The following is a 12,803-nucleotide window of genomic DNA, read 5'->3' as shown; positions in this document are numbered from 1 at the left end:
TTTTTTTTGGAGAACGTACGTCCATGTACGCGCACGCGTGGCATGAAATTTTCAACTGTGCGTACGCGTATAGCCCCATGCGTACATGTAGGGGATCAACATGCATGTCCACGCGTGCGCATGACTAAGGGACGCGTGTAGAAGTGTCAATTTAGCCCAAACCTTAGGGCTAGCCCTCAACCCTCCAAAACAATTCTAGCCCACAGCCCTAAAAATTACAAAATGATATTTTGTAAGCCCAACCCTAATTAAGTCTTCCCAACAAAAAAGTGAATTTAGTTGTGTTTATTTCAGAACTGTATGTGAAAGAACTTATTGATTGCGTGTCTTTTTCGCAGTGCAGTTTCCTGGTGTGGAAAACTGAATGCTATAGCTTGTTCCTCTGAAACATGTGCTAGAATTCCCAGGTTAGTGTACACTTGTTATCCAGTGCCTGTGTTTCTCGCCTTATCTTTGATTATGTACTAAATGTTCTGTTGCCAACATGTCTATTAGTTTGGATAACTGATAATCTTCTGTAATGTCTCTTGCTTTTTCTGGTCTTTTGTTTTCATAGCTCAACTGCAAATCCACCATTTTGGATCCCTATACATATTGTGATCCCAGAGAGGCCTACTGAATGTACAGTATTTGATGTCCTAGCAGGAATTTTAATTTCATTACTTCCTTTCAATTGAACTGCTTTGTTTTCTTTCTATCTTTTCATCTATATGTCTATGAGAATTTGATCAGTTACACTGTATACATTCCGCAGATTCTCCTCGTGATTTTGTACAGTTTATTGAGTGGTCCCCTACTTCTTGTCCCTGTGCATTATTGATAGCTAATTTTCATGGGAGGGTAACTATTTGGACTCAACCATCTCAAGTAAGTGAGGGTTACATAAGTGGGTACTGCAATAAAAATTTATAGCACAACTTAGTAGTTTTAGTATAATAATATAGTTAGAAGTTCTCTGCCATGAATTTTTCTATGACCATAGATTTTGTTAACATTTTCTATTCAGCTTCCTGTAAGATTGAGCAGATTATCAAAATCTTTGGATGAAAAGGAGATTTGACTATATGTTATAGATTAGTCCTAGGAGGCTAATTTAATTAATTGACTTGATACTTGTGTCTGCTGGTGGGATGATACTTTTTTTCGGCCTATGTTTCAGCTTATCTTGCTTTTCCATTCCTAATACATGCTTTGCTTGTTTAATTGATTGTTACTGTTTTCTCTTTAATTACTTCTTATTGAAACTTCAGAGATGAATAATTAATATGAATTAATGAATGTTGTTGTTGTTGCTATAGAATTTTAATACACATTATTTGGATATGATTAGGAAATTTATAAACATGGCTGATGAGATTGTTTCTGAGACTCCTGTTCAAGCTTCTGGTAGTGTTGATTCTGGTAAAAAATCTAATGTTTGGAGGTTTTTTAAGAAGATTGGAAAAGACAGAGATGGTATTGAAAATGCTGAATGCAATTTTTGTCATCATGAATACAAAATTGGAAAAAATCCGAAAACTAAGAATGGTTACGGGACTTCTCATCTAAGTCGTCATATAATTTCTTGTAAATCTATACCCCTCAATATTAGATTTGATGATGATATAGAGGGTCTGCCAACCAAAATTGATCAGAATATTCATAGAAAAAACTCGCTCAGGCTATAGCAAAACATGATCTTGCGTTTAGCTTTGTTGAGTATGAGGGTATTAGAGATTGGATTAATTACATTAGTCCAACGATTATAATGCCTTCTAGAAACACTTTAGTTTCAGATCTTCAAATGATTTATTCAACAGAGAGAGAGAAATTAAGACAGAAGATGTCTAGGATACCTAATAGAATTTGTTTGACATCTGATGTGTGGACAGCATCTACCACTGAAGGATATATTTGTCTGACAGCTCATTTTGTTGATGAGAATCGGCGACTAGTGAGTAAGATTTTAAATTTTTGTCAAATGATTCCTCCCTATACTGGAACCGATATGGAAGCAGTCTTTTTTAACTCTTTGAATCAATGGGGTATTGATAAGAAAGTATTCTCTATTACTTTAGATAATGCTTCTGCAAATGACAACATGTAAAACATCTTAAAAACTCATATACGTAAGCAGAATAGTTTTCTTTGCGATAGAGAATATTTTCATGTGCGTTGCTCCGCTCACATTTTAAATTTGATTGTGTAAGAAGGGTTAAAGGTGGCTGCTAGAGCTTTATTTAAAATCAGAGAGAGTGTGAAATATGTGAAAGCTTCTGATGGGAGAATGATGAAATTCAAAGATTGTGTGCAGCAAGCAGAAATTGAAGAAGGTGTTGGTCTAAAATCAAATGTTCTAACTCGATGGAATTCTACATATATGATGTTGAAAAGTGCAATTAAATTTGAAAAAGCGTTTGACATCCTTAGTGTTGTAGATGGAGCTTATAAAGATTGTCCGACAAATGAAGAATGGAGCTTAGCAAAAAAATGTGTGAATTTTTAGAGCCATTTTATGAAACTACAAACCTCATTTCGGGTTCATCATATCCAACAACAAATTTGTATTTTATGCAAGTTTAGAAAATTGAATGTCTTTTGGAAGACAATCAAACTTGTGATAATGTTGTTATTATGAACATGGCTTTCAGAATGAAGATGAAGTTTGATAAATATTGGAAGGATTATAGCACTGTCTTGGCTTTTGGGGCAATTCTTGATCCTCGATTAAAGTTAAAGTTCTTGAGGTTTTGTTACAAAAAAACTAGATCCTTCAACCTTTGAATTGAAGGCAAATGAAGTATTGGAGAAATTTAAAAGGTTGTATGGAGAGTACATAAATACTTTTGGTGGTTCAACAATTTCTCAAAGTAGTAATCAATCTCCTATGTCACCTGAAGAAGGAAGGCTTACAAAGAAGAGCAAAATGGTGATGAAGGTATTTAATTTTAATATAGTATTATTTTTCTCCTATTATGTTTATTCGTTACTTAAATAATCTTTATAGTATATCTTTTAGGAGTTCAGAGAATTTGATTGTGAAACCCAAACTTTCAAGGATAAAGATGAATTAGAGATTTATCTAAAAGAAGGTTTGATTCACACAAATAAAGATGATTTGAAGTATGATGTGCTGAATTTTTGGAAGATTAATGAGGATAGGTTTCCCACTCTGTTAGTTATGGCCAGAGATGTTTTAAGTATTCCCATATTACGATAGTATCTGAGTCTGCATTCAGTATTGATGGACGTGTTTTAACAAAATATAGAAGTTCCACTCTTCATGAGCATGTCCAAATGCTTATTTGCACAAGGAGTTGGTTACGTAGATTTGTTCCAAATCATGATAGTAAATATTTATGCTATTTTTTTCAAATAATATTTTAAATTGAATTTCTAACTATTTTTTAATTGGTTGATTTTAGATGATGAAATTGGTGAAATTCATGAAGAAGAAGTGTCAACAGAAATGATGCATCCCCCTCAACATTCATGATTTTAGATGATGAATTTTTGTGTCAACTTTATTTTGATTTTCTAGAGACATTATTGATGGTAAATACTAGAGAGTAAGAAAAAGGGTGATGAGATAGTGAATGCCATGTTTGATTTCTTGATATATATAGTTAAAAGTTGAATTTAATATGATCAATGTACATTATTAATATTTATTTTTCAATTTTTTTATTTTTTACGCATAAAAATGATAAAGGGATAAAACAAACTAATGAATTTTAATAAGTTTTATGTGTGTTGTTGAAATAGAGAATGTAAAAAAAAAAAAAGAGGATTAGGTAACCCATGGGTTGGCCCTAGGGCTTTTTAAAAATTTGACCCTATTAGTTAAAGGGCTTTTTATTCTTCTGGCACTATAGGGCCAAACATGTTGACACCACTAGACGCGTGCGCGAGCTGCAGTTTCACACTCCCACACGCACGCATGAGCCACGCGTACGCGTGGCCCCTGTTCCAGCAAACATGATTTTTGAGTTTTAAAACCTATTTCAAACTTCTAAACCTCTATTTTCATTCCTTTAATCATTAATAATAGTATTAAACCTGATAATTAGATGAAGTTAGGAAATAGGGATAACTTGGAGATGAAGTAAAGCTGAAAAGTGATGAATTGATTATGAAATGTTATGGATGATCATGTATGATACTTGACTTGATAATCAAATGAATGATCATGTATGATACTTGGCTTGAATGATTAAATGATCTGAGATACGAGATTCTCTTGGTAAAGTACCATGGCTTGCCACCACGTGTACCAGGTTGAAAACTCGATACTCTATTTACTCTACGACGTAAGGGTGACCGAGCACTTATAAATTCCCAGGAATGGTACCCCCATTGAGCGATTTGATATATATATGAGAAAAAGTTATGCATAGACTCATAGGGATGCACATCGGGGGACAGTCCAATGGTTTAGCAAACTGGACTTGTCGGGTTGGTTGTATAACCGACAGATGAGCTCATTAGCCATAGGACATACATGCATCATGTGCATATTACTTGAATTACTTATTTGTGCTCTAACTGGGTTTGCCTAAGTGCATTTATTATGTTAAGTGTATACCTGCTACCTGCAGTACTTGTAACCTTCTTGTGCTTGCCTTTATCTGTTTATTTATCTGTGAAATGCTGACGGAGATGGAGGTATGGAGGAATGGCAGTACGGGACTTAGATTTAAGATTAAGTTAAGTTATGTTTAGATACTTTTAGTAAACCACCTTTTATGGCTTCTGTTTAATACTTTAAACTTTATAATCTGAGTGTCGGCGTTTTAGGATTACCTCTGGCATTCCCAAGACCTTATATCTTATGTGTGTCGCACCTTTACCATATTGAGAACCCCTGGTTCTCACCCCATACTATGTTGTTATTTTTCAGATGCAGGTCGAGAGGCATCTCGTTAGGCATCTGGACTCCTGAAACGAAGTGGTTACTGGGTTATTTTGTTGTACAGTGATGTATATATATGTACTTAGCTTTCTCTCCGCATAACTTGTTCTTTTTTATCCTCTTAGAGATTTGTGGAGAGACAGGATTTTGTTTATGTACATTTGGATTTTGGATATGTTGTGTGTGTGTAAATATTCTCCGGTCAGCCTTGGCTTCGCGGGCTGAGTTAGGAGCTTGTTATTTTGTATCTTTGGCACTCTATTCCTACTTTTCTTATCTTATGTTCGATAGTTATAGTTTTCCTAGCACGCTAGTTAACTCGTTTCTTAAACTTCTTGAGCGTTGCGCTTTTATTTCGCGACTTTTATTTCATCTATTCTTCAAGGCTCCTTGTATATTATAACATTTCTGCTATTATATGTATACATTATGTTTTAGAGGTCATAGTACCACACCACCTCTGTTTTACGGCTTAAGCGTAAAGCTCAGTGTGGTAGGGTGTTACAATATAAATAGAATACAAACAAATAAAAAAATAAAAAATATTTTTTATAAACATATTAATATATAAAATAAAATATAATTAACAAGACACAATATTTGTATGACATGATTGTTAAAATAATAAATAAAAATGACATTATTTCATCGTAATCAATCGATTGAATACGAAAATAATCTTAATCACGTACAAAATTCAATCGATTTTGTTACACAATCAATCGACTGAATAAGAAAATACTCTTGTTGTTTTACGAAATTTAATCGATTGTATAACAATTTCAATTGATTGAATTTTGAGAAAAATCATATTGATGTGCCATATCAATCGATTGTGTTGTACGTCTAATTGACGCTTTTTAATTTGTATATGGAAGCCTGGCTGGTGTTGGACCCGATTATGGGAAGGAGGGGGCTGCACATTGGTGTGGTGTCAGGTGCTGAAGGAAATCGGACCGTGCGACATCCAAGTTACAACACGGACGGTCCGAGAAGTAGCTACCAAAACGGACGATCTGTTTTGTGGCATGCTGGACATGCATCACGCAAAGCTCACTCCCCAAACGGTGCCCTGAATACCAACATTGACCATGCAATAAGGACTCTCACCATCCGAGTTATCACTTTCAGCATTCACTCTCAACCTCAAAATTCTATTCTTCTTCTTCATTTCTCTGCTGCTAGTGAGTGTGCATGGTAGAAAAAAAAAGAAAAATGCCAAAGAAACATAAAATTAAAAATGTTGATCGCCCTGAGCTTCATATTATACACTATCTCAGTCATTCTGATTATGTAAGTTCGTTTAAAATTTTTTTAATTTTTATAATTATAATTATTATTGTTAGAAATTTAGTTGTTCTTATTGTTGTTAGGATCTGAACTTAGAAATATACATAGAATGGTTAGGACTGTTCTTCAATGTTTTTAATTTTTTTTTTCTGAAATTTTTCACTATTTTTTTATAAAAAATATTATTGCTAGGGTTAATTATTATTATTGTTGTTAGACATTGAATCTGAAAATGTAAATAGAATGATGTTATATTTATGTAAAACAAACGCAATATTTTTTTTAAATTTGTTTAATATTTTTTATTATAATTATTATTGTTATTAGAAAATGAATTTAGGAAAATAATGAGAATGATTATTAGTATTTTTTAAAATTTAGAAATATGTATTTAATTTTACTTAAGTAATAGTTAATAGATAATTAATATTACAAATTATAATGTTATATATTAGAAAAAAATTTTCTACCGCAAATAAATAAACAGCATCTCTAATGTTATAACATTCTTGAGAATTAATTAGGAATGTATGTATTAGTTAATGTTATTAATAGTTAGTTTTAAAAAATTTTAAGGATTAATAATTCATTTCATTTTAGAAGTTATAATTATTTGTTTTAGTTGGATTTAGTCAAATAATTTATGACAGTTGTGTTGTTTCAAGTAATATGTGTTGTTGAGTTAGTTGTGCAAATTTTGTTAATGAGTTGCTATAGTTAAAAAATTCTTGCCTTTTAGTAGTAAGTTAGTAATAGTTAATGAATGAGTTGACTAATAATTTGTTATGTTTTTTGTAGATATTAAGAATGTTGACATGTGACCATCCAGTTCCTCTGGATCGATACAACGATAGGGTGGAGGAGCATTTACGAGTTACTAGGTTTTATCATGCATCTCAGATTGGTGTAGTACAATGTCAGAAAGCACTGGTAAATGCTCTAATCGAACGGTGGCACCCAGATACACATACGTTTCACCTTTCCATTGGTGAATGTGTCGTGACTCTTGAAGATGTGGCTCTAATTCTTGGTCTTCCGACGGATGGTCTTCCAGTCACAGGGATGACAATGACTAGCTTCGAAGCCTTGGAGGCGGAGTGTTTGCATCAATTTGGAGTTGCGCCGCGTAAGTCGGACTGTAGAGGATGCTGCACAAAACTGACGTGGCTGCGAAATCTTAAAGAAAATTTTCAGTTGACTGATGAAATAAGTATACAGAGGTATGTGAAGTGCCACATTATGTTGCTAATCGGGACGATCTTGTTTGGGGATAAATCTGGGGCAGGTGTGCACTAGAAGTTTCTACCTTGCTTCGTGATTTCGGCAGTATTGGACAATACAATTGGGGATCGGCATGCCTAGCACACCTCTACAGGGCATTATGCAGGGCATCCCGCTTTGACTGTAAGAAAATCGATGGTCCACTAACACTTCTGCTCGGATGGGCTTGGATCCGACTGCCTTATCTATCGCCGCTTCCTAGGGAACCCCGCTATCAAACAGGTAATATTATGTTACAATGTACCCGTATCTTGATATTTAGAATTCAGTTGAACTAAATAAATATATCATATTAGGTAGCGTAACTGGGAGCGTGGTGACCGACGATATAGATATCTGACACTAAGTCACTTTAGGAAGGCCTTTTGATGAACTTCAAGAAGGCCAGGTTTCTTTTTATTAAAGAAGTATTAGTTTCGATTTTAGGGTTTAGGTAAATCTTATGAAGCATTGTTATTGTAACTGTTATGTGGGTTGTAATTATGAGTTTCATTTATTTTTGCCAGTTTGTGTGGGCTGCTTATGCTTTGGATCGCGTGGATCCGAACATAATTTCTGCCGAAATCTACATGCAGTCGGTTGTCTGGAGCGCTACAGTGCCGTTGGTGTCATTCGAATGTATCGAGTGGCATGCTACCGATAGGATTAGGCGACAATTCGGTTTCGTTCATGGAGTACCTCATCAGGAACGGAATCTGGACAAGGCGCATGGAGAAGTCCTGACTGGTCCTAAGAATCTTAACTGGGCCACGGCACCAAGTCATTCATTTTGGGTAATGCATTGGACAAACAGTTATAACCACGTTCTTTCTGAGCTTCCCATGCCTTCACAATATCCATTAGATACTTACATGTACTGGTACCGATCAAAATTTGGGGACCGCTTGAACTTGTCGAATATTGTGGTTCAAGAGAATGATGAGGGTAATCAGGATATGGATGAGGGTAGTCAGGATGCGGATGATGACAATGAGGAACAGTTGCCACAATCGCCGCCACCATCACCTCCAAATCCGCTTCCACAAGAATAACCTCAGTCCTCAAGCCAATATGTACCTCAGACACAGTTCACCCCGTCATTACCAATACATCAACAATATTGGGGTATGTCACAGTTTGAACTAGGAGAAGGAGGTTCTTTTAGCCAATTGCTTAGGTTCATGGCTGTAGATGCAGGACAATCACAATATGGTAATCAGCCTGAGTTCATGGCAGGTAGGTATTCGTTGGATGCGAGGCTTCTGTGCCACACCTCATCGGTTGCTTCTGGAGGTTCGTATCTGTTGACTCTAGTAGAAGTGAAGGTGGACGCGGAGTTCTTAATAGTCAAAATCCTAACCGTGTTTCCATGGAACCTCTTGAAGAAGATGGTAACACACTCGAGCAGGAGACCAATGCGTATCTAGTAGATGACCCAGATGACGAGGATGATGATGAGGAGGATGAGATAGAGGAGTTCGATGAGGATGAAGAATCTCGTAATGATCGTATTATGTTGTGTATTTTGCTTTACATGTTCGATTAGTTATTCATTTTGTGTTCATAAATGGTGTTGTGTTGTGTATTTTGTGTTCATAAATGGTAAATTTGTGTGGTTTGACTAAATGATATGTGGTATCGCTGTTGGTTTGATTACCTACTGTGCTATATTTAATTGTTTTTATTAAATTCTATACAGCTTAGGCACACACTCCGGATGACAAAGTCAAAGGTTACAATCTGAGGATTGATCCGCCACGTCGTAGCGCTAATCGCTACACTCCATCTGTGTTCAGAAAGGCCGCAAAAAATGTAAGAACTTTGTGAATGATGTAAAGTGGGCAATGAGAAAGTAGTTGTGGTGTAATAAACTTATTTATGTATTAAGGATGTGGACTATGTTTAGAGTACTTTGTATGTATTGGACATTATGTATTAACGACCTGGACTATGGTAACATTATTTTGTATGTTTAGAGTATTTATGTATTAATGAACTTATTTATGTATTAACGATCTAGACTATGTATTAATGTTTTAAATTAACTCATTTGGACAATTGATGTCATATTATATAATGCTACAGATGCAGAACAATACTAGATTGTCATAGTTTATAACGCTACATAAAGCAGGTCATGTTAACTCAATATGAGAATTCATGTCATATTATACAATGTTACATATATCATACGTTGTTAACTCAAATGGACAACTCATGCCATACTATATAATGCTACATATATAATATCATCTTAGAATGTGAATCTACTGAGCATCTCTGTCGGCATTTGCACCACCTGACTAACGGCATCTGCTTCGGCTGTGTCCCTCAGCTCCACATGGCCTACATCGCCTAGGCCAACGTAACATTCGCGTGTCCATCTCATTCAAGAAGCGCGTCATTCTGGGGCGACCTTTCATGATGCGTCTGAGGAACGGATTTGGCATGAACCGAGGTCCATTGTAAGTAGGCCATGTAGTGGGATTACCTAGTGGCCTAAACCTTGCTCGGTACACCCGCCGAACTTGGTCCATCTTATACACATCATGCACATACACTTGCCAATCTAGTCGCTGGTTGGCACAACATGCGAACACATGTCGACAGGGGATCCGGTCCACCTGGAAATCACCACAGTCACATCGAAGGCCACGTAGGTCGACTGCAAACTCCAGTTCACTTGGCATCTCACGCACCTCAAAGACTTCATTCTGCCGGTCAAAGCAACTAACTTGAATGTTTCCTGATGCAAGTTGGTTTGCATGCAACTTCGAGGTTACGACATCAGAAAACACATGGCCAGCATTAATCCGAGCTTCCGCCTCATCTCTTTTCCGGGTGAACAACTCGTTAAGCATGTAGAATATTGCCTTCACAAGGGCAGTAACAGGGAGATTGCGTACACCCTTCAATACTGAATTGATGCATTCCACTAGATTCGTCGTCATATGACCCCATCGATATCCACCATCAAAAGCCAACGCGTACTGCTCGCGGGGGATTCGGTTTAACCAGTTAGTGTAGGCCTCGCCCCGTTCTCGTAACCGCTGGTAACGCACTTCGTACTCCCGCACCGTCCTCGAATATCCTGTAGGATAAAAAGAAACAAATGAAAAAAATAGGTCAACACACTTACTGAAGGTAACTCTATTACTAAATTAATTAGCTTTACTGAGCGTTACCTATATTGACGACCAGTTTCTACAAGTACGGCGCCTTGAATTTTCTCAGAAAATTCGACTCTATATGCCTGATGCAAAACATATGAAAAGCTATAGGAGGTGACCAAGCCCCGTTACTCCTTTCCACAGCTGCATTTATGGATTCGTGACGGTCGGATATCAGTCCCACACCATCCCAAGTGACAACATGCTGACGAAGGTTACTAAGGAAAAAGTGCCACGCATCAGAAGTCTCTCCCTCCACAATAGCAAACGCAATTGGGATGATATTGTTGTTGTCATCCTGTGAAACTGCCACTAGTAGACAATCCTTGTATTTTTCGTACAAGTGAGTCCCATCCACCTGGACAACTGGCTTACAATGCCTGAGTTCTCTAAAGCATGGGGTAATAACTTCAAAAGACACGATGCAATACCCGAATATCAGTCACCAAGTCATCGCCTTGATATGCAGGCATAGTCTCAAAATGAACAACAGCTGATGGCTCCTTATGACACATGACCTCAAACCATATAGGCAAGGCTTCGTACGATGCTTCCCAGCCTCCAAATATTTTTTTCTATTGCCTTTTGCTTAGCCAACCATGCTTTCCGATAACTAACGGTGTAGTTGAACTTCGATTGCACCTCTGCTATAACCGATTTTACCTTTAAGGCGGGGTCAGCCTTAACCAACGGCTTTTATTGCTTCTGCAATTGTGGTCAAATCCAGCTTCGAATGATCTTGAGAAATTGTGGCTCTGGTACATGTGTGACTGCCATTATACCTCTTTATAACCCAACAGTACTTCCGGCTGATCATGCTAACCCGGATAAGCCAATCACACCCTAACCCATACTGTATACACTTCGTATAAAATGTCAATGGCTCAGACTCATACACCCGGTAGTCTACGCTTCTTCGTATGGTATACTCTTTTATCGCCTTAATAACAGCTTCTCTGGAACTGAATTTCATCCCAACAGCAAATTCACCATCTGCGACAAAAGGAATTTCTGCCACCAGGACAGCCATACAAAAAATATTTAATACACAAATATTTAAACATCGAAAATAAAGATAAATCAATTTTTACTGCATCAATTATGATATAAATCCAAACTATTTATATTTAACTAATTTACTAATTTACTAATAAATACTAATTTATATTTAACTAATTTACTAGTTTACTATTTTATACTAATAAATACTAATTTATATTTAACTAATTTACTAGTTTACTATTTTATACTAATAAATACTAATTTATATTTAACTAATTTACTAGTTTACTATTTTATACTAATAAATACTAATTTATATTTAACTAATTTACTAGTTTACTATTTTATACTAATAAATACTAATTTATATTTAACTAATTTACTAATTTACTAATAAATACTAATTTATATTTACTTAATTAACTAAATTAACTCGTAAATACTAATTGATATTTAACTAATTTACTAATTTACCAATAAATTCTAATTTATATTTAACTAATTCAATAACTCCCTAAAAAATTTACTATCTTAAACATAAATACACAAACAGGTAAACAAAAATAAATACTAATCGAGTATATTTTCTCACTTCACTTAGCTAGTTGGTCCAACTATCAAGATAAATTATTAAAAAATTCTAATCCTTTTTATAAATACGGAGAATTACGTACCTGCACTGATATAATCCGGAAATTCCGGAACATGCATGGCTTCCAAATCCAAAACTCGCATGAATGATGGCTCTTCAAACGGCACTTCGTTTGCCAGTGCATTTGTCACATCTGACACATCCGGAGCCATAGGCCCGTCACCTTGATCTTCATCTCCATCTGGACCAACAACTTCGTAGTTGCTTTCAAACTCTTCTTCACTGTCACTATTGTAATCTTCCCGTAGAATATTCCGGTCGGCTTCAGATTGCTCAAACTCAACATACAACTCGATGAACGGGAGTTGACTCCGATTTTCAATATACATTGAAAATATCTCTTGCATGCTCGCTTCGTTCGTTACATATTTGGTTTGAAACTGGACGAATCCACCAAACACTTGTATAGGATATCTATATAGAATACAGGATATTCTTCTTGCCCTCTCAGAATGAATATTTTCACATATCACACCTTTGAGCTCTTCAAATGAGATTGTGAAAGGAATCACAACATCTAACGGATTTTCACAAACAA

The 12,803-nt window shown here is 35.8% G+C and overlaps 1 protein-coding gene across 1 annotated transcript; it reads right to left on the bottom strand.

The window, feature by feature from the left end:
- On the bottom strand, positions 9,745-11,126 carry LOC107621068. The gene is made up of 3 exons (XM_016323114.1): positions 11,043-11,126; positions 10,744-10,969; positions 9,745-10,532 (listed from the first exon to the last, which is right to left on the bottom strand). Exons 1-3 carry the CDS (start codon positions 11,124-11,126, stop codon positions 9,745-9,747), a joined length of 1,098 nt encoding a protein of 365 aa, XP_016178600.1.

Source organism: Arachis ipaensis, chromosome B10, assembly GCF_000816755.2.
Source record: "Arachis ipaensis cultivar K30076 chromosome B10, Araip1.1, whole genome shotgun sequence".
Lineage (NCBI taxonomy): Eukaryota > Viridiplantae > Streptophyta > Magnoliopsida > Fabales > Fabaceae > Arachis > Arachis ipaensis.
The sequence above is the reverse complement of the archived record's forward strand: the minus strand, read 5'-3'. Positions and strand labels throughout refer to the sequence as shown.

What these genes read in the sequence shown, in the direction of transcription:
- LOC107621068 (XM_016323114.1), bottom strand. Translation starts at nt 11,126, where the DNA reads ATGTGTCATAAGGAGCCATCAGCTGTTGTTCATTTTGAGACTATGCCT. An exon ending in ACTTGGTGACTGATATTCGG is followed by an intron (nt 10,970 to 11,042) that starts GTATTGCATCGT and finishes CCAGTTGTCCAG; the next exon opens with GTGGATGGGACTCACTTGTA. An exon ending in AAATGCAGCTGTGGAAAGGA is followed by an intron (nt 10,533 to 10,743) that starts GTAACGGGGCTT and finishes TTTATCCTACAG; the next exon opens with GATATTCGAGGACGGTGCGG.